Source organism: Thalia democratica, chromosome 2 (genome assembly GCF_965202585.1).
Source record: "Thalia democratica chromosome 2, ktThaDemo2.hap1.1, whole genome shotgun sequence".
Lineage (NCBI taxonomy): Eukaryota > Metazoa > Chordata > Thaliacea > Salpida > Salpidae > Thalia > Thalia democratica.
In genome coordinates this window covers 20,792,244-20,815,341 of record NC_139166.1, presented here as the reverse complement: position 1 = coordinate 20,815,341, position 23,098 = coordinate 20,792,244, and the positions used below count along the sequence as shown (strand labels likewise).

Here is a 23,098-nt window from a genome sequence, read left to right as displayed (position 1 = left end):
CGGTTGGCGGGAAGCGAGGGGATTACCCTTGGAGTGGAATTGTTCGTGGACGCAGTGGTGCGTGACGAGCGCGTTTTGAACAAGATGAAGGCGAAGGTGAGAGGAGGGAATATGAGCAAGTCGGAGGAGGAGGGGATGGAGTACTTGTATGAGAGGCTGAAGAAACTTATGGATGAGGAATTTCAGGAACTGTGCAGGTATTTTGAAAAAAACTTTCAGAATATCTGATGATCGGAATGTTTGTCTTTAGCGGTTTTTAAGTGTTATAAAGATAACTCTAGTATGTTTTGAATATTTTTTTAAGATGTTGTAAGTTGTTTCATAAATTTTTATGTTATCAAATTTCGCTGAAGTTTTACATAATTTTTTTTAATGTATTTTATATGACACTTTGCAATTTATAAAGATTTATTTTAGTTTAGGTATTTGTAATTACAGTAACCTCTCGCTTATTTACGCACATTGTGTCCACGAAAAAAGTGCGTAAAGATATGAGAGATCGTAAAGAAACGAGAGGTACTAAATATACTCACTATAATGGCTGTTTTTTAATATTGCTTCTAGTTAAAAGCAGACGGCACTTTCCCACTTTTAACTATTTGTTTACTTCATTTATAAATATGAAAACAACAGATAAAACTAAACATATATTAAAAAAAAGGATTTGAATTTCTATAAAATGATAATAATACGAGTAGAAATAGTTTTAATAATAAGTAGAAATTATCTTTATCTTTATTTATATGTGACATTTATATTCTATTCTACTTAGCAAATTCAATTTATAATTAAGCATTTCTTTACAATTATAAAACGGTGTTTATTAATATATAGGGCAAGACTGCTGTATTATTTCTTTGTGCTTTAAACTCTCATTATTTCATTATACTTTCATTATTAAACACAGTCATGTTTATTTCAGAATTTTGATTTAATCTATTATTGTTAACAAAATTTTTGATATACTGAGGTATAACTAAATGTTTATCAATTAGTCAAGGAACATAAATTTACAAAGTCTAAAGATATAGAGAGGTGTGTTAGCATTCAAAAGAATTTTAATTAAAAAATATACATTAAACCTAATTTGTGCAATATTAAAAAAAAATAAAATTTTTATTTTCATATTTTATAGAATTCTGAAATGCGTAACTAAACGAGAGTGCGTAACGTCACGAGTGAGTAAAGATCCGAGAGGTTACTGTATTAAATTGAGAAATTTAATAGTTTTATTAATAATATTTCACTACTTTGTTACTAAATTTTTAGCTTTGCAAAGAAATCAAATTACTTTTAAGTTACAAAGACATTCATTTTTGATGTTTTACTTTCGACTTAATAAAACTCTATTAGAAATAAATTAACAACAGACTTTTGCGTTGAACTTCAAGTGTAAAGTTTGTAATTTTGAAATATTTATTTACTTGATTAAACAGGAGATTTAAATTTTGTACGCTATCAAAAACAACGGTATAAGTTAACTTTCAAGCTAAGAATAAGTTTTCAGCCAGATCTCTTCCACGTTTCGTAAATTGCCCAACGAAGCAAATAAATTTACATTTTACTAAACACTGTTATCGTTACACAGTTTATAAAACTTAATCATACTGTAAATTTAAGAAGAAAAACTTAAGAAAAAAATAGTGCACTTCTACAAAAAATAAACACGAAAATACTACTATACAAACGAACTGAAATAAATATATGTTCGTGAAATATAGTGAACTTGCAGTTTACTCCTTAAAGTACCATATTTATGATTCACCCGACTCAGATATTTTTTTAAATTCTGATCCAGGAGACCTTCAACTCATATTTTAGTAAAATACGTTTCAAATGGATAAACTATTTTGAACTTATAGTCAAATTGTAAAATTATTTTATCCTTAACTATGAAAATAAACAACATATTAAATATCTACATAAATAACCATAATAACAAGTTTATAAAACAGTTTGTATGCGATTGCTTTATTAAAACTGTAGTTTTAAAATGTATAAATTACCTGTTTATCGACAAAATTTATCCAAACAAATACTATATCTAAAACTATTAATCAGCAAACTTTCACATGCTGTTATATAAAGATTTTTAGGGACTATACTTTATAACAATTTAAGTTTTGTATGTTTAATAGAATGATAAAATTCAAGTCAAAAAAAAAAAATTATGTAAGATGATTTAAGTACCAAGTCTTTTGAGTTGAGTACCAGCTTATTCATAATAAAAACAACAATTTTTGATCTTTTAAAAAAAAAGTATTTAACAATAATGTAAAAAACATTAAAAAAAGCACAGCTCTAAAAAATATATAACATTTATTATTATTTTTTAGTCACCAAAAAAGTAAATTTCTACTTGTTAGTCCCTGTGCGTTAATTGATAAGTAAAACTTACAGTTTATAAAACTATAATACAATTTTAACACACTTAAACTTCATATTACGCTGACAAATGAAATTTTGTACTCAAATTCGATAACGCTTTTTATAAAAAAAAAATCAAGAAAATTAACTTTTAACTACATTTTTACCATAAACCACAAACAATTTAAAATTAGGAAAGTATATAAATTAGAAATTTTTTAGCTGAATTCAAATATGATAAACAATGTAGTTTAAAGATATAGAAAAACTAAGTACATTTATGTTTTGTCTTATTTGTTTTTTATGATATAAAATTAAAAATCGAATAATTTCAAAAATAGAAATAAAAGTTTTTTAATTTTTAAGTCAAAAGAAAACACTTTAAACTTATTATTTTATCAACTTTTTAGCTACTTTTAATTTTATTAATAATCATAGAAGTACTAATGTTTTCGTAGTCTTCCGAAAGTACTACATCCACTTTAGGGTATTTTCTTTTCAACCTCTCCAAGTCCTTATCTCTGCCTTTGAACAAAACATCAAAATGAATTTGATCAAACACGTCACCAGCGTCTTTTGTATGAAAAACACAAACCAAATCAATGAAATTCAAACTCATCAGCAAGCTTTTTCTGTGCTTTAAGCAATTAACCGGCCTCGACCGACCTTTCAGCTTTTTAACAGACTCGTCAGAGTTCAACAGAACTACCAGCAAATCGCAATTTTTTCTGGCGTACTTCAGCGACAGCAAGTGTCCGGAATGAAAAACGTCAAAGCATCCGGTCGTCACGCCTATTTTATATTTTTCGTATTTTTTCAAATAACCGGTCAACACCGTCAAGTTGCTCAAGCTCAGTTCGACCGGCGTGTCGAGAGCTTTAAAAATTTCGTAAAGGTAAAGGTTAGGCGTTCCCATTTTCTTTATGAACGATGACGCATACAAGTTGGCTATTTCGCAGACATCTTCAATAGGCAAGTTGTTTATTATACCCAAAGCAATAATACTGTTTACAGTGTCACCCGCTCCAGTGACATCCAAGTACTTTGTCGTTTTAGCAGGAATAAAGTTAGATGTTCCAGATTTATTGTAAATAAATATGCCTTTGTCGCCCAACGTCACGACTATCAAACTTGCGCCAATCTTCTCAATTACCTTTTCCGCGCATTTTACTAGTTCTTGGTTGTTAGCCACTTTAGTTCCTGATAGGCGCTCCAACTCACTTTTGTTCGGCTTCAAAACGTCGCAGCCTTCGTACTTTGACAGATTGCTTCCGTTAAACGGATCCACTACAACTTTTATGTTGCTTGACTTTGCAATTTCAATGATGTCTGTGACTCCATCACAAAATCCTAACTGGTAGTCTGGAATCACTACCACGTCAATTTTATTGTGTTTAATGCACAGTTTAAATTTGTTGTCAATCTCAGTTTTATACTTGGGATAATCAATTCTATCGCAGTTTTCAAGTCTAAAATAATGTTGATTACCGTTGATGTATCTCTTTTTACTTTGGTTGAATCCATCAACATAAACAGAAAACTCAATGTTTATGTTTTCGTTTTTGCAAATAGTTTCAATTTTCTTTCGATTCTTTCCAATCGCACTGATCAGAAACACTTTGCAATTGAACTCGTTGATTATCTTAGCCACGTTGCCTGCGCAGCCTAAATAACAATACTTTTTATCAGGAACCATAACGGGAGTAAATGTTGCAGAAGACAATGTTTTCGTTGACACTTCTGTGTATTTGTCCAGCGCTAAGTCACCGAACACAATGACATTTTTCTTTTCTTTTATAAAACAGATTATATTCTTAAAAATGGTGTCGCTATGTCTTCTCTCCGGAGTAGTACGAATTTTCTTTGTTTTACCTGAAATCTATTAAGCATTAGTTTAATGTTGTTACAATTTCTGTTAAAGCTAATAATTTATTGTTGTGACTAAGTACTAGAAATAGAACAAATGCTTGTACAATTTACAAAACCATTGTTTTCCAAAATATTCTTCATGCTTTGTTTTTGGTACTGACTGGAAACAGCCTAATCTAAACTTACAATTACTATAATTGACGTTAATATTTTTTTTCCAAAAAGTATATTGTAAAAAGAAGATTTATTTAAATGCAAAACTGTATAATTTTTTTGTATGTTGCAAGTGTTGATAAATATAAAACTTAAAGTTATCTTTTGATTGTGCTTACTGTGACACAATATTTTTTTGAATTCTTAACGTTTAAATAAACTTTTTATTAAAAAAAATATATACTAAATAAAAACAAAAACTTTATTATTAATTTTAGTGTTTTCTATTATATTTTTTTGTCCAAAAAAAACAGGTAAACAACCGATATCTTTCAGATCTTGATTAATAAGTTGTTCAGTATTCTTTTTGTAATCTGTATTTTCAGCATTATCTTTTCTGTATTTTTTATTTTGTAATTCGTTGTTCACACACTTTCCTTTGTTTTCCTCAATATTGCTGCCTTCATTTATTTCTTCCTGTTTGTTTTATTAATCTTTAATTTTTATAACTTTAGATAAAAAGTTATGGATTAAAAGTTGTTATTTTTCATATAGTAGCTTAGTTATTTAAAAACAAACAATATTCTATTTAAAACGTCAATTTATTTTTTTGCTTAAATTTGCTTAAATTGTTTGAACTTTATTGATTAAACTAACTTCTACAAGACTTACAAACAAAACATTAGTTTTACATTAAAAGTTTGAAAAGTTATCAATACACTTTTAACTAGTTAAGTCGTTAGTTTGTTTTTGATAACTAATAACTTTAGTTCATAAAACTATAAATACAAATATACGAAAGTTTTGTATTTTGAGCTTAGTTTATACTTTTCTAATTAGTAAACTAAACACGACTTGAGGTTATTAAATAAATTAGAGCATATGTTAACAATGTGTGGATAATTCCATGCATTTAGTAAAACCGTTCTGTATTTTTCAGTTTTAAATGATCAATAGAAATAATGAAGTTTGCTTTAAACACATTTTTCTGCAAAGTTATTTGCATTTGAGCGAGTAATCTGTCCTAAAATGTTACTAAAGGCTTGTTTTTAATACAATAATTTTTTAACTAGTTCTACTAATAGCGCAAACGAAAATCCTTATATACTGATAAAGTTAAGTTCAAAAAAAAAAAAACTATCAAGTAAAATCAAGCGTATCATATTTCGAAAAAACTGTGTGAGATAAATGATTAAAGTTTAAGTTAACATAAAGGCTTGATAATACAACCTCGATCATCAGACCACAAGTTGTCGGTAGACTGAGACCCTGATTTCGTAAACTTGTTAGCCAGTTGCAACCGAAAAACCTGCAGTTGTCAAACTACAAACGGTTTATCATACCATTGAGCTACCAGATTAGCTATGATCATTTACATAAGCTTTTTCTAATTGTTGTGCAAAGTTTAATACATTATCCACTTGACAAGACAGCTGGTACGCTCGTTTTGAATACGATCTAAAAAATCGGCGACTTTCGTCGATGATTTTTTAGATAGTGGTTAGCGTACAAACATGTTTTCATCAAAAAACTACAAACTAAAAAAATTAAATTCAATTTTTAGTAAGATAGTATAAAAGAGATTTAAAAATATTTTAACAATTATTTAATTATCGTCTATATTAAAACTGTAAAAGTTGATCAGAAGTTAGAGTTACAATAATCACATAAATGTTTCGGACAAAAAATTATACATTTTTTGACGTACTAAAAGATATTGTGATAAAAGAACCAAAATGCAAAGTTTTAAAACGGTATTTACGTTTCATCCAAAGCAATCTTCAACAACTTAAGTTGAAATTTATACTAAATACAACAAGTTACACAAAACTAAATTAAACATTGTGATACAATTTTTAACTTAGTAAAGCAAAACTTCTAAGCTTAACTTTGTTAATGTCAATTTTGCTTAAATTAAACACGGCTAGGTTATGAATGTTAAACAAAACCTAATACTAGTATTTTTATCTTGAGTCATTCAATATACATACAGTTTAGTTAATTTTAACTACTTTTACATTATCAATAGGTATAGTAGAAGTAGTTTTTAATGTTGCAATTAACTAAACAACGATTTAAGTTCAAAAAAACGTTTATCTTAATTTACTTAAACTTGCTTATGTAGTTAAACAATTTTTACTTACAGGTTTGCAAGACATGTTTTTATTCTGAGTTTTTCCTTTTAACTATTGCTAGTAACTTATTCCAAATGTAAACGTAAAATAATATAAACAAGTGCTGATAGATACAAATATTAGTAACACAAATTTACTTTTTTAAGCTGCTTTTATATTGTGAGTTTATACTAATTTCTTTTTTAATAATTAAGTCAAAACAGGTACTTTTTAAAGCTACAGGCTTCTTAATTTACTTTTTTTTTTCTATTTTTGTTATAGTAATATGATATGTAACAAAAGTTTAATAACTAAACAGTATTGAAAAATTAAAGTACTAAATTTCTCTTCTAAAACTTTCTTGCTAAAAATATAAAAAATGTATATATGTATTTGAAAAATGTTTTGCTTTTTTTTTTTTCTTATTCATATACAAAACTATTGCAGAAAAAAAAAGCTACAAGTTTAGAAAGTAAAGCTAAAACGTATAACTAACGTTATAAAACGTGCATGTAAAAATGTTATTAACGTGCGTTAAGAGCTAATGAGGTAAATTACGTCACATTATACTTGAACTTTGTTTATTTAGTAAATTATTTTTAAGGCAGGGATCGGCAAACTGCTGCCCGCGGACCAACTGCGGCCCTCGAAGTGTAAATCTGCAGCCCGCGAGCATGTTTTTAACTAAATGAAATGCTGCCCGCAAAAAAAAAAAGCTATGGCCCGCGAAAAAAAAAAATCTGCGGCCCGCGAGCATGTAAATGTTGCCCTTGAACATGTAAATTTGGCCCGCTAAACAAAACTATATTTCAAATTGAGTTTTTCGAAAAAACAGTACTTTTAATAGTTTTGTTTTTAAGTACCTAGATTTCATTTAAAAACCGTTTATTATCTTCACTGCTTAAGCTTAAATATGTGAAAAACGACAGATAGTAGTTCTAGTAGTTTTTCTTTAAAGTTTAGACTTTGATTTTCCTTTCAAACAACAACATCTCGGAGTGTATACAAAAGCATACGTACTTGGATTGGAAAGTTTCTTAGCTTCAGTAAGTTGACAATGCAATAAGTATTTTTATTTAGTATAAATGTTTTTACTTTTTATGTGTACAAACACTGTGCAAACATTACAGTGTTTTAATAACATGTCAATTCTTTATAATTTAAGTCTTTGCTTTGACATGTGATTATATAAATGTTTCTTTTATAACTATTTCATCACTATTTGAAATTTGCAAAGAAACATTTAAAAGAAATCAAAAAATATTTTATAAAACTAAAATATTTTTTTTAGTTTGTAAATTATTTTGTTTAAATTGCAAAGTTTTTCATTCTTGGCTTTTTTTAATTTTTTATCTTTTAAAAACACTGACTAGTTCGATGTAACTGATTGTCACTTTTTTATTTCAAAAAGTTGCAACCAAGAAAACTTAAAATAGGCTATTAAAGTATTTAAGGGTTTTAAAAGAAAAGCTTTCGCTGTTTAAAATGAAATTAGTAATATAAGTTTTGTTTGCATTTAAGTTAACAACATAACTGAAACTTTAAATATGTGATGTGCAATGTATTGAATATATAAAGATTATTTTCAGCAACTTAAAATAAAATAATAACTAAAATAGTTTAAAGTTGATTATATAAAAAGTGTACAAAGTGATCCACATCTGTTTTTTGAGCTTAGTTTTTTACAGATGTCAGTGAGAGTTGCTTGTAAAACGACTACGTCAAATGGCTATCTACAAAATGCAAACGACTGGAAGAAAGAGAAAACAATAACACTTCATGAAAACAACACTATATGAAAACAACACTATATGAAACCGAGCTAGAATAGGAAATTGATATCAAATTTCATTAATTTTTTTACTCCATGACTGTGTTTTTAGTTGATCTTCTATTGTTGTGTATCGTGTAATTTTTTGAAACACAAAACGTCTGATAGATTTCTTATTTCATTGTTAAAGAGTTAGTTGGTATTGAAAAGAATAAAATTTAAAAATATATAAGTAAAGATAGAAATAATATTAGAACACAAGTATTATATTAGGTATTAATTATATACTTTAAAACAAAAATACATATTACATAGGGCAGGTCAGACCCTTATAAGTAGCTAAATGTGACTAGAACCGATTAAAAATAAAAACTGACTAAAAATAAAACTGCGGCACACGAAAATTTTGAAACTTGAAATTTTACCCGCGAGAACCAATTGCCTGCCGACCCCTGGTGTAGAATAACAGAGTAGTTGTCAATATGACAAATTTCATGTTTTCTAATTTGTATTTAGTTCTTGATATTATAAACAGTCTGCTTTAAGTTTTAACATTAGTTTTTATTCATGTTAATCTCCTACGAATGATGTCAACTAACGATTCTAAAGTAATTGCCTTACGAACAGCAATAACTTAAAAAAAATCTTGTCAACCGTTCTGTCTAAAAACACATTTTCAATCATTTTTTAGCAATGAAATTTAGAATTATAAACACAAAAAAAGACTATTGTGCAGCTGGTCTACAAAATTTAATATATCATTTAATCTTTACAAAACATGCAAACTAGTAAGGCTGCTCACAACACACAAGCACAATAAACAAGTAGAAAGCTTGTTGTGACCAACTGTTGACTTCATAAAAACTTCCTGCTTCTTTGCTGCTTGGCAATGAGCAAGTGGGTAGGCGTAAAGTAAACTATAAGTGCAGCTCGCTTACTTTGTTTGTTTTAAATATAAATAAACTTAGTTTTATTTTGATACTTTTAAAAACAACGGCTCGCCTAATTTTCAAAAGACATGCGCGTTAAAAATTAATTTTTGTACAGTGCAGACTAAATTATTTACAATAAAAAGTTTACTTAACTTTGAAAAGAATTACCTACGTATGTAGGTATGGATTGTGTTACACTTAATTTATTGGTACTACTCATCATAATTATATCCTACCTTATTTAATTACTATCTTATAAATACTATATTCTAATTAGATCTACTTTATATAATCAGACAACACAGTTTGGAATGATGAATCTATTATATAAAAAACCACAAGAAATACAAGCAAAATGTTAAAAACACAAATTACTTTTTAAAACTTAGTCACTTAGTAAAAGTGCAACTTAACAACAATAAAAGTTTTAATGCTTAAGTTATAAACACTTAAACAACTGGTAATATTTATGTCTATTTCAAAACAATTAAGACAATAAACTAAAGTTTAAATTAAACTTTTAGTAAGCAATAAACTTTATAAGATTTATTAAACTATTAAACATGTAAATCTGGCTCAAATATTTAAGCAATTAAACACCAGTTGAAGTATTAACTTTATAACAAAACAAAACTTACCATAAACATACACAAAAAAGTTTCTTTCTTGAATTGTATCACCAGTTGCACACAAACAAACTGACTAACTGTTCACATGAAACTGTATTGTCATGTTTTGATGTTTCATTGCGTCATGAGCCTTGATTCTCAATAACTCGCTGGGACGCGAGTTAACATTTTGTCAGATGATTCTCATTGGCTCGTGCATGCAACCGTATCAAGCTCTAAGTATTCTTTTGAGTTCAACGTTCAAATAATGAGAATGCAAATAATTTTGCAGCAGCTCATTACACGTAGTTTATACATACAAAATAAAGTATTTTAGAAATTATTTTTTCATCTGCACTACACACTTCTTGGTTGTTCTATCTATTTTTAACCGTGTTATACTTATTTGACTCGCTAAAAGAAAACAGATCCTATAAGTTTTATTTTATTAAAAACTGTTTCTTAAATCAAGACTTGTACAACTTTGGCTTAGAATCATGTTGCTTAGACAAATATTGAAAACGATTTTACTAATAAACCTTTTAATTGGCTTGTTATAAGTAAAAATAAGACTTTTTATACTTTCAATCAGTTGAAAACTTAAAAAGTTTAGAATATTATATAACTTTATCACAGTAAAATACAAACAAACTTTTAATCTTTAAGATAAACTCGCTTACTTTTTTGATAATTCAAAACTTAAATTTTTTGTATATAATTTTTAAATTTAAAACTATTCTTTTTAAATTTTATACATAAAAATACGGGAGCGAGTCAAAATTTAATGGCGTCAATATTGCACGGTGCTTCACTTTTGCACGGCATCACTTTATCACGGTAGGTCACTTTTGCACACCGTCACTTTAGCACGAAGCGTCACTTTAAGATGCTGCGACACTTCTTCACATCGTCACTTTATCACAAAAAGTCTTTTAAGCACGGTGGATCACCTTTGCACGTCGTCACTTTAGCACGTAGGGTAACTTTTGCAAAACTCAGGCGGTGTAAAGTTTTATTTAAAATACTTTGAATAGATCTTCGAGTTCTCAGAATGGTTTTTATGACTTTATTGTAGTTTATTAGTTGTAATTTTGGGTAGGTGTCAGAAAAGCACAGCGTCACTTTAGCACGGGGTGACACTTTAGCACGGTGTGACACTTAAGCACGGGGTGACACTTTAGCACGGAGTGACACTTTAACACGGGGTGACACTTTAGCACGGTGTGACACTTTAGCACGGCGTCACTTTAGCACGTAGTGGCACTTTAGCACGGAGTGACACTTTAGCACGGCGTCACTTTAGCACGGAGTGTCACTTTAGCACGGGATGACACTTTAGCACGGCGTCACTTTAGCACGGAGTGTCACTTTAGCACGGGATGACACTTTAGTACGGCGTCTCTTTAGCACGGGGTGACACTTTAGCACGGCGTCACTTTAGCACGGTGTGACACTTTAGCACGGAGTGTCACTTTAGCACGGCTTCACTTTAGCACGGGGTGATACTTTAACACGGAGTGTAACTTTATCACTGATTGATTCTTTTGCACAAAATGATTCTTAAGCACGGAGTGACACTTAAGCGCCATCGATAGTTTTAAGTAACTTAATCAAATACGTGTAAAGTTTGTATTTAATAAAACGTTTAAAAATTAATTTATATAACCAGCATGCTGTTAATTATGCAATTTAGGCACTTTAAAGTGTGATTTCAAGAAAGAGTGTGTCTTCCAAAATTTTTTTTAATAAAAATATTATTTAAGTAAGATGTAAATTGTAAGACAAAGTTTGGCAGTCTTTTCGAACTATATTTAGAAAAATCATTTGTAGGTAGCAAAACGTTAGAAAACATCTTTAGTGGCCTGTATTTTTTAAGAAAAACTATACTTATTAACAAAAATAAGTACTGAAAAACAAGAAGTTGGTAAATTAAATGGTAACTAGTTTTAAAAATCCTTAATTATATAAATGTTCTTATACTGTATTCTTTTTTACTTCTGTTAATAAAATAGTTATACTTTACTTACATTTTATTTAATTACTTTGCTCAGCTGACATGGTTAAAATAACTTTATTTATGTAAAACAATAAAAAAAAATTTATGCATAGCACTAAATTATATTATAAAAACGAACACAAATTTAAAAAAACTGACACTTACCAAAATATGTTAATGCTATAAATAATGCATTAAATTTCGTTGAAATCTTAGATTAATCTAAAGTTTATTTAGTTTTAATAACTCTTTACGTCTGTGATGTAACTTAAGCAAGAAAATAAATTGTACAAAAGAACTAAAATTGAAACAATTAACAAAATAATTTAAGTGGTTTCTTATTTTATTTTTCGAGTCCACAGTCAGACTTGTCAAAGTTTCTTTATTATATTTTTTCTTTAAATGACTTTTAAATAGTTATTAATTTAGAAAGTAGAATGATCAAATTAAGTTTGTTTACTTATATTTTTGTGTTAACAACTGTTCTTTCACCCTATTTTTTTAATAGTCGGTAAGTTTATGTTGTTAAATTTTTTAGACCTTACATTTAAATTATGTTCAAACTTTTTTTTAATAAAAAGCCTAAAATAAATAAATACTGCAACGGCTTTGCGTCGATTAGCGGGAAAAATTACTTTTCTTTTTATTGGGTCCACTTTATTGTACTGTTTTGGCAGTAACTTGTTGCCGTTGTTATGAGCTCATTTTGGCTGTGCTTTTGCACAGTTAACTTGACGCCATTATTATCTTGCTCAGTTGTTCAAGAATTTAGTTTAAACGAAAATTTTGTGTTCTGTTTCTTTGATTCGGTATTTCGATTAGTTGGCATTCATGTTCTTTAGTTTTTTATCATCTTTATGTTTCGCAGTTTATTAATTGTAAATACACCATTTCCTTGACTCGATTTTATTACAACTAGTCTAAATTTAAATGGTTAACTGTTTTTTAAATCCTTTTTAATAAACAATAGTTCGTTTAGCACCTATAAAATATTAAGTTAATAGTAAAAGTTTAATTCGGATTTAATACATCGACTTTATTAACGTGTCAACTTAATTTAAAAGTAACTTAAGAAACTATCTACGACCTATCTTATAATAACGTGTTAAGTCAGTTAAACGCTAAACCCGCATATATAAAAGTAACAATATCGGCAAACATGAGTACAAACACTTTTGAAACAATCGGCTTAAAATAATCAAATAAAAATTTTACTGATCAAACTTCAAATTGTACTATTTCTTAAAATTTAAAAGAAGAGAAAACCTAAATAGACAGAGAAAATTGTAAAATAGTTTTATTTACTTTTGTTGCAGTCTATATATAAATTTTACACATTTACACTTTTATTTAACGTATTTACTAATATACTAGTATTTATTAGTATTTACACTTTACTTACTGAAGTTAAATTAAGCTATATTCTTATTAAATAACGTTATAAAAAACCTTGAGTTCGTATATGTTGCTAGGTTTAAACAAGTAGTTTTATGTTTAAAATATGATAGTAAATATTTAAATACGTTAGTTAAAACATCTTAATAAAATGATTTGATAGAATTCTTAAAATTATTTTTGTATTGTTATTATTAAGTTGAGGTTTGCCATAGAGTAACTAGTGTAATTCTATATTAAATACAAAGTTTTAGTTAAAGCTTTAACTTGAAACATATTAAAAGCTTGTAGTATTATGTTGCATAGTTTATTTTTATATTTTTCAACATAACATATAAGCATAAACAAATGTGTCATTCCATGCTAAAATGACGCCGTGCGAAAGTGTTACTCCGTGCTAAAGTGACGCCGTGCTAAAGTGTCATCCCGTGCTAAAGTGTCACCCCGTGCTTAAGTGACGCCGTGCTAAAGTGTCACCCCGTGCTAAAGTGTTACCCCGTGCTTAAGTGACGCCGTGCTAAAGTGTCACCCCGTGCTAAAGTGTCACACCGTGCTAAAGTGACACCGTGCTAAAGTGTCACCCCGTGCTAAAGTGACACTCCGTGCTAAAGTGACACACCGTGCTAAAGTGTCACACCGTGCTAAAGTGTCACACCGTGCTAAAGTGTCACCCCGTGCTAAAGTGTCACACCGTGCTAAAGTGTCATCCCGTGCTAAAGTGTCACACCGTGCTAAAGTGTCAACCGTGCTTTTCTGACCCGTTCCCGTAATTTTGTTCTAATCTAGTAACATATTTTGTACTTTTTTATAATTATGATATTTTAATTAGGTATCTAAGCTTGACTAACAGCAATTTTTAATAAACTTAGGCTGGTTTGATGTACCTCAGACATTTTTGGTTTAAAAAATGGCAACCATGTAAAAGACTATTTAGTTACTAATAAGGTTTTTGATCAAAATACTCAAGCATTAATTATGTTTAGAAAGTTGTTTTAGTTTTTTTTTACAACAGAAATATTTATTAGTTTTATTTAACTAACTACTTAATAAATTTCTAAAAATTTTAAGTTATTTAAACGCAAAAAACATTGAAAAAACTTAATATTTTTTTAAATACGAACAATTGGATAGTTATATAAAAATGTATTAATATGACTTTTTTTTTTAAAGCTCGGTGAGGTTAGGTTGTAAGTTAAACCATTTAGTTGAACTTATTAACTGTTTAAAGAATACGTATGAATTATTAAGACTTAAGTATATTAGTCTATATAAATTTTAGGCCGATAAACATGTGTAATTCAAATAGGTTTTCTAAATAAGCTAAATGTCATTTAGAATTAAAAACTAAACAAAATTAAAACTTTTTTAGTATGATTAAACCTAAAACCAATAGATTATTTAAATATCATCAAAACTAAAACTTTGGTACGCGAATGTTTTAAAACTTGAAGTTTAGCCCGAGAGCATCAACTGCCTGCCGACCCCTATTTTAAGTAAAATTTACGTAAATAAACTATATAAAACAGTTCATGATCTAAATTTATACATAGCTGTTTTTTATGTAATAATTTCTCGTTTTAAATTAAAATTCTACGCTACAAAATTAAAACTTTTCAAGCGTTAATTCAATTCGAACAAAAGTTTTAGCTAAATATTGAGAAAATTTTATGACTAAACGACAACCTAATAAGTAAAGGAAGCCAATAACTTAAAAATAAATGAACTTAATGTTTGAAAACTCTCGGAGATGATTAAGAACAAAATCCATAATGGGTTGTGAATAATATAATGATATTACATATTTGTGCTGCTGTTTAGAAAAAACCTTCTTGAAGCTTATAAAAGATTAAGTTTAATTTCATAAAACGCGTTACTTTTAGTCTATTAAGTTTAAAGTTTAGCTTGTGCATACAAATAGTATTTATAAACGAAGTTGAAAGTTTTAGTAAAAATTATTTTATTTTCAATTATTTTATTAGTTATTGGCATATGGTTTGTAACTTTTTACTTAAATAAATGTATGTTTAATAACAAGTTTTACTTGATAATATATCAAAGAAAAGAAATTAATAAATGATTTAACATTTTTTAAACTGTCTTGTCTTAATTAAAATGATAGTTTTAGTAAGACTTTGTAGTGACTTTTTAACTTTTATCATATTTGTTTTTTTAGAAAATACCTGGTTTTTACTAAACAATCTGCAAGCTGTTTATAAAACCTAAATGTTTATTGCGGCTTTATGTTGTTGTTCGATAAAACGATTTAAAATATGATAACATATATGAATTATATTATTTAATAAACTAATTATCGGTCAAAGACTTCGTCAGTGCTTTATTTTATATTTTAGTGAATGCTATTAATTTTATTAAAATAGAATTCTATTCTTGAAGAATATTCTATTTGAATAAGATTTATTTAAGCACTGACGAGGTCTTTGACCGAAACTTAGTTTGTAAAATAAATTCTTGAAAGAATAAATTCATTATTTCTCTTCTAGTAGTTGAGATCTCTTTATTTATTTTATTAAAACCAAAGCATATAATAACAATATATTTGTTGTTATTGAGAAAATTATTTTATGTTTGTGAAAAACGTTTATTTGTACATTTTGTTTAAAAAAACTCAAAACTGTTTAATATTTTCATTTTTTTATACAACTTTTTGTAATTCTGTATCACAACAACTGATAACCGTCAAATTCATTATAAATTTACAATTGCGTTGTATGGGAAAACATTTCTTGCAGATTGTAAACCAGTCAAAGTTATTTTCTTGCAAGTCATCGTCCAAATGTTATTCTTATATCTAAACTTATTTTTGCTGAACAGCGTCAACTATGATTCACGCTGTCTTTTCACTAAGATTACGCTGTTACGTATTCCATACTGTCATGGTATACTAATAGCAAGTTTGCAACGCTGTGTGCCGTATTGCAATTGTCACAACTACAGTACAGGCTTTGCGAAAATGTTTTGGTCGAAAACAAACGATCATCGTAAAAGTGTGAGTGTCAAACTAAAACTTAGTTTTAAATTCGCTCAGGTAACCTCGAATCAGACTTGTTAAAATGCTAAGAGTTACTAAGGTTATTTAGCAATGAAGCGTATAAACTTTGGTTTGTTTTAAGTTAATAATTTCACACTTGAGTAAATAAAGCAGTGCTTTTTAACATGTTTGCCTCGAATATAATGGTGCGAAGAAAAGTTATGAGTGGAGAAAGGTCAGAGTAAATGAAAAGTATTTCCATGATATTGTATTAACTGAAATATGTTGTATGAAGGAAAATGTGGTCTTCAGACGGTCAATGCAAATGCAACTATATTCAAAAGTTTGTTAACTCTTAATAGATTATGGTTTTATTCAAACATTTAGTTATTAGTTATTAATCGGTGTAAACAGATAAATTTGTTTTCTAAAATTTGAGTAACTATTTTTTGCTTTAGTCTACTGTTTTTTACTTTTGATATACCTACTGTAAATAACTGTAACTAAAGGTATTTTTAATATAATTTCATACAAAAGTAAGTAGTTTTTTTTACTTAATGTCTTTTTCTGTATATATGTGTCAACCACTAGGTTTGGATCTTGTAATGTTCAACTTAGAGAGTTTGCAAAATTAACATTAGGCCAATCATTAGGACACTTTCACTACCAGGATATACGTTTGATTTTATACAAAGTTACTTTTATGATATTGTATAAGTTTAATTAGTATGTTCTCAAAAAACTTAATTAAAAATGATTAAATTACAAAAAAAAAGTTTTATAACAAAAGTTATTCAAATCAAAAAGAAAATGAAATTTTAAAGAACATCATCCAATCCAAGTTAATCTTGAACTTTTAAATAAATGAGTTTTTGTTTTGTTAAGACTTATTACAGTTTTAATTGATTTAATACACGATTGTAGCTTCATAACATTTTTATGGATTTTTAGTTTAATTTTTCTGTATTAATAACTTCCTTAAAATTAGTGATACTTTTGTGTTACTAACATTAAGTTATGATTTTTAACTTTTTGTAGAAATTACAAATTCAATGCAGCGTTTTTCGTTTTGTCTAAAAAGAACGTACCAAACCAGAAAAATGTACCTAAAAATGCGTACCTAAGTCGCAGATTAGAATAACAAATAATAAAAAAACAGAATACTTGGCGAATACTACACTAAGTGCTGCAACATTAAAACCCTGACAAAGTTTAAAGATGTCTTTCAACTTTCGGGATCCACCATTAGTGGAACATTTTTTTAGAGAAACACAACTTTTTGAATGATTACAAGATAAAAATAATTTACACAAAAGAAAAATTTGAATGGATACAACTAAGGTCAATGGATTGGTGTGAAGAAAAGTTTTTCGGTCATTGAGCTGCGCATCATTTGCTTGTAACTAATACTTTGATCAAACTTTAAAACAATGATTATAATTATATATTTATATATAAGAAACACTTAATAGTAATCATATATACATTCAAAAAAACTGTTTAAGTTTAAAAATGATAAGCAAATTTTTCTAACACATTACTGCCAATATTGTCCATAGAAATCATAGTCTACCATGGACTCCATACCGTCTCCTACCCTAGATTTCAATTTTTGTTATATTTTACATTTACATTTTTCTTGTTGCCCTTTTTACAAGGGCAACCACAAACAATTCAACAAATAGCTCAAAATTAAATTAGAGGGGAAAATTGGTAGTTTAAAAATACATAAAATATTTAGTATAATCATAAACTGTAAAAGCACCATGTAATTCTAAATAGTGTCTATAAATTTTTAGTATATGTGCTTGTAGGTAGGTAAAAATTTAAGATTATTAAATATTTGTTTAACTATTTTGTTGATTTGTAAACAACTCAGTTTTAGTTAATAAAATCTTGCACTAGTAATTGAATAAATTTGTTAAAATTATGTTATAACTACATAAAATAAAATCACTTCTATAACTGAACAGCAAAACTTAGAATATAAAAGGAAATATAACGAAATTTGCAAATACTCTGAAAAAATAAAATGATAGTAAAATTATCATAAGGGAGTTAAATAAACTTCATGTAAACAAAAAACTAAAATTTTTTAACATTTAAAACTAAACAAGCAAAATAGTTAAAAAATATGAAATTTATACACCTAAATTCAGGATTTTTATCTTCTGAAACATATATAACACTTTAGATCTAGTAAAACAAATAATAGAAATACACCTATTTCTTTAACCACACTGTCAATAAGGATGAAACAACACTTTTAAATTTTAGATGCAAGAAACAGAAAAAAAAAAACAATAATAATAAAAAATATAGAATCAACTTAAACCAATCCAGCTCTACTTACACCCAGTTTATGAGACCAACATCAATCAGCCCTAAAAAGGAAAGTACCAACACCAATATTAATCATTTAAGTTCAACTAATGTTATGTAAAGATTAATTTTGATATTTTTCTGATTGTCTTTTAAGTTAATAATCTCTCAGTCAAGATTGAAGCCCTCCAAGATAGCTCTGATCTAATAAGTTTTTGGGCAATTCTTTCCTTAATTTGCACTCAAGATAGGATAATGACTCTAGAGTCTAGACCATAAAGAATATTTACTTTGGAAAGAAAATAGTTTGTTTCTGAAAACCTTGTTAGATGACAATGTATTTTGTTAACGTTTGTAAAGTAAGGCTTAAAACTAACTCGTAATATATGTCTTATGAACTTGTGCATAACAATTTTTGAGTCATATTTGACCATATTTTGAATACCTAATATTTTATTTTTATTTTGCTAACATTTTCTTTCCAATTTTTAAATGTATGCGTCCTATTGCTTTATTTGTAATTCTGTTAATCTTATTAATTTTACCTTTATTACCCCAGCATAGCAAACCATACCTTACATGGCTCTGTAGGGTTCTAATGTAGTGTACAGCCACACTAAAAACCAAAGTTAAATTTGTACTTAATTTAAAATAAAACAAAGCTGATATTAAATAAGACTTAGGGCTACTCTATATTAAAACTAGGCATGACAATTAATCAACATAATTTATATTAAAGAACAATTGCAAACAACACATATATACAAATATATCAAGAAGATCAAACTTAAGAAAATATTTTAAATATGATCAAACTTTTACACAACAATTAATCTAACAGGAATATAAATTAAGAATGTATAAAACAAGATTTAACTTATTAGAATGTAAGTAAAAAGTATTTATAAAAAGTAAAATTACTAAAAAATACTTTATATAACACAAGAAAATAATATAAATGTATATTCTTGCACAATATGTTTACTTAAGCAGGCTGTGGCTAGAATACATCCTGATTCAACTGTTGAGAGTGGAAATGGGTCAAAATTGCACAAAGACAAAATAGCACAAGGTTGCTAAATTACACGAGAATAAAATTACACAAAGATACTTTTGCGCAAAGACATATTTGCACGAGGGCATAAAATTGCACGAAGACAATTTTGCACCAATGGTCAATTTTGCAAAGGAGTAAAAATATATATATATATATATATAAAAACAGAAAAAAAAAACTTAAAGAAAATAAGTTAATAAATTAATAAAGAAAAACAAGTTACTGACCAAGGGGTAACAGTGATAGTAAAAATTAAAAAAAATTTAATAAAAATTATTATATAAAAAGGAAAATGAATTAATCAAAAAAAGCTACCAACCAAGGGTAAGGGTTAGAGGTAACAGTGATAGTAAAAAAATATAAAAAGAAATTAATAGTTGATAAAATAAATTACAAAAATATATAAATCAAAATTTTTAAAAAATTAAAAATTCAACCCGTGCAAAGATGTCTCTGTGCAAAATTGTCTGCTCGTGTAATTTAAAATACAAAAGTATCTTAATGAAATTTTGTACGCTTCTGCAAATTTGACAGCTACCAGTTGAGAGTATATAAGTGGCTGTAATATAGTAATGCAAATTTGCATCAGTAAGCTCATAACTGCTCTTTATTTTCTTCTTATTTAAACTTGCATCAGTATTACACATAGCCTTGCGAGCTTTCACTTAAACGCTTGGATGAACAGGAAATTAAATAAAAACTTTCCATTAAATTTAAACAGTTATCAAATGCAGTTTGATTTCCTGTTACAGCTCATTAAAAGGTAGTTGAAGATATACTACAAAGCTTTTTCATTTAAATAATATCTTGTTTTATACAGAATAGCTTTTGATTTTAGTAATTTAGTTTTAAAACTTTACATGTGTTCAGTCCAATTTTGACTACTATTTATTGTAAAACAAAGCCTATTCACTTATCCGGACATGTTTGGCAAGATTTGTCTGTACACATGTCCGGATAAGCATTTTTCCCAATTACAAAAACTTATTTTTTCCATAAAATAATATAACTGCTGTAGTACTGTATATTATACTATTCATAATAAATAGTAAAAGCGTTACAGTAAATACAAATAGAAATAATGAGTAGAAAATAATGAAATGATAAATAAAAAAAGCTAAATTTTTGGTCAACTTATTTAATTATTTTTTCTAAGGTAGAAATACATCAGACTTACTAACCCTCTACAACAATATATTTTTTTTTTGTGGTTCAAGCAAGTAAAATTCATCATTTTTCTATACAACTTTCCCTAGCTTTTAATTTATAAAAAAAAGTTTTTGTTTGAGAGAAAAATAAATTAAATTTAACTTTAAAAACTCAAAATTAAAAATATGTAAACTTATCTCCAGCTTTGAACAAATTTTGAATGTAAGCTTTAATAGTGTTATTGTGTCATAACAATGAACTAAATTGCAGAATTTATAAATATATTTCTTAAAGTTTTCTTACCGCATGAAAGCTTAAATATTTGTACTACACATTAATTTTTGTGTTTGATGTAGACATTTTTCTTGACTGAAACTGTCTGGATAAGCAAAGTCCGGATAAGTGAATATATGCTGTACCCAAGTACTTGCAACTATTTACCTTCTTTGTAAATGAGTTATCTATCTTAATATCTAAAATTTTGTTTTTCCATTAATCTATTTTAATTGAATGAAATAAAATGCACCTTGTTTTATCAGTATTTCATTAAAATCCTTTAACCATTTTAATACATTATCTAGTTTTAAATGTATGCAGTGTCTGTTTTGTAATTGTATTTTCTAAATGTGTATAATAATAATGTATCGTCTGCTAAGTTTAATACTTTTAGACTAGTGTTGTTTTGTAGATTATTTATATATACCAAAAACAGTAGTGGTCCCAACACTGAACCTGTGGCATTCCTACTTATATACCAGTCTGATTCATACCCTACAAAATTAACAATTTCGTTTTCTTTCATTCAAATATGGTTTTAATAACTTATGCATTTTTCAATTTATTCCAATGTATTCTAATATATTTAACAAAATCATTCTATCCACCCAGTCAAAGGCCTTGCTCAGATCTAATAAAACAGCACAAAGTGCATTTCCCTTACCAAAGGAGGACAATGTACTTTCCACAAACTCTGACAGAGCTAAGGTAGTAGAATGTCCCTCTCTGAACTCAAACTGAGAAGAATTCAAGGTATATAACTTGGTAAAAAAGTTTGTATAAATGACTATATATGACTTTTTCTATAATTTTGTAAAACTTTACAAAAGTGAAATTTGTCAATGGTTTCCTGGAAGTGATTTTGAACCTGCTTTAAAGTATAGGTATAACTTTATCTAATTTTAAACAATTTGGGTAACTAGTAATTAATTCCCTGAAATACTTAATTAGTTAGCTCACTAATAACTGGCGCATATGATAGTTTATTTTCCTTAAAATTTTAATAGTTATATTATCTACAGCACTAGCTTTGTCTGAATAGAAACCTTTTATGACATTAATTATTTCATTTTTATGTACATCGAACCATACAAAACTGTTTTTTTTTTGAGTAATTTTTTGGGCTGTTAATAGAGGAGTTAAGATAAAATTTCTGTTTTGAATAAGTTTGTTTTCCAACATTAACAAAATGTAGGTTCAAGTTATTTACAACTTCATTTAGAGTAGCAAATTTTTTTTATTTATTTCAAGTTTATAGAAAAAAATGTTTTTTTTTCTGTCTGTTTGTAATATTATTAATCACCTTCCAACTATCTGCCATATTTTTGTTACAACTTTAAAGTTTTTTTTTTAAATACTTTTTCTTTCTAATTGTTTTAATTTTGTTAATTTGCTTCTGTAAACTTTATATTCTTTTACTTATTTATGTTACTTAAGTTATTTTTGCAAAGTTTTTTTAAAGGTTGTTTTTATACCTAAAATATTCAAGAATACCTTTGGTAATCCAGGGTTTTGACTTAAGTTTTAATTTAGATTTTGAAAGTTTTTTCATAGGAATAGTTTTATCACTTATCTCTTTGATTTTATCTATTAACATTTGAACTATAAACATATTGAATCTTAAGAATTAATAATTTTATATTTTTGAAATATATTAAAGATTGTGGAAGTATCAAGCATAAGTTTTTGGGTGTTAATTTTAGAGAAGTCTTGGTAAAATTGAATTTTAGAGTTTATATTAGTCTTATTTTGGTTACAATATTTAAATTTTACATAGAGTGGGAAATAATCAGAAATATCTGATAATTGTACATTTGAGTTTAAATTATTTTGCGAGTTGGAGTAATAAAAATGACCAATTAATGTTCCTCCCTAGTTAGTAACTCTGGTTGTAACATCAATAATATTGGTAAGACCAAAGCTACAAATGTCATTATAATAGTCTTAGTTGATTGTTCCTTATCCTTTTTTCAGTAAATTTATGTTAACATCCCCAAATATGCAAATATCTTTATTTTCTTTTTGTAATATTTGGTAAAAAATCTGAAAAATGTTTGGTAAATTCTGTAACTGATGACCCTTGATGTCAACAAATTAATC

General features: G+C 27.4%; 1 protein-coding gene across 1 annotated transcript; it reads right to left on the bottom strand.

Moving 5' to 3' along the window:
- Window positions 1-2,355: 2,355 nt before the first annotated feature.
- LOC145850119 (bifunctional protein HldE-like) lies at window positions 2,356-22,319 on the bottom strand. The gene is made up of 5 exons (XM_082955264.1): window positions 22,302-22,319; window positions 21,607-21,735; window positions 4,702-4,866; window positions 2,812-4,246; window positions 2,356-2,369 (listed from the first exon to the last, which is right to left on the bottom strand). The coding sequence occupies exons 1-5, from the start codon at window positions 22,317-22,319 to the stop codon at window positions 2,356-2,358; spliced, it is 1,761 nt and encodes a 586-aa protein (XP_082811390.1).
- Window positions 22,320-23,098: the final 779 nt, after the last annotated feature.

Excerpts from the sequence above, each read along its gene's own strand:
- LOC145850119 (XM_082955264.1), bottom strand. Across the intron at positions 4,867-21,606 it reads TGAGCAAGGCCTTTGACTGG|GAAGAAATAAATGAAGGCAG; the intron begins GTGGATAGAATG and ends TAAAACAAACAG. Across the intron at positions 4,247-4,701 it reads AAGATATCGGTTGTTTACCT|ATTTCAGGTAAAACAAAGAA; the intron begins GTTTTTTTTGGA and ends AATGCTTAATAG.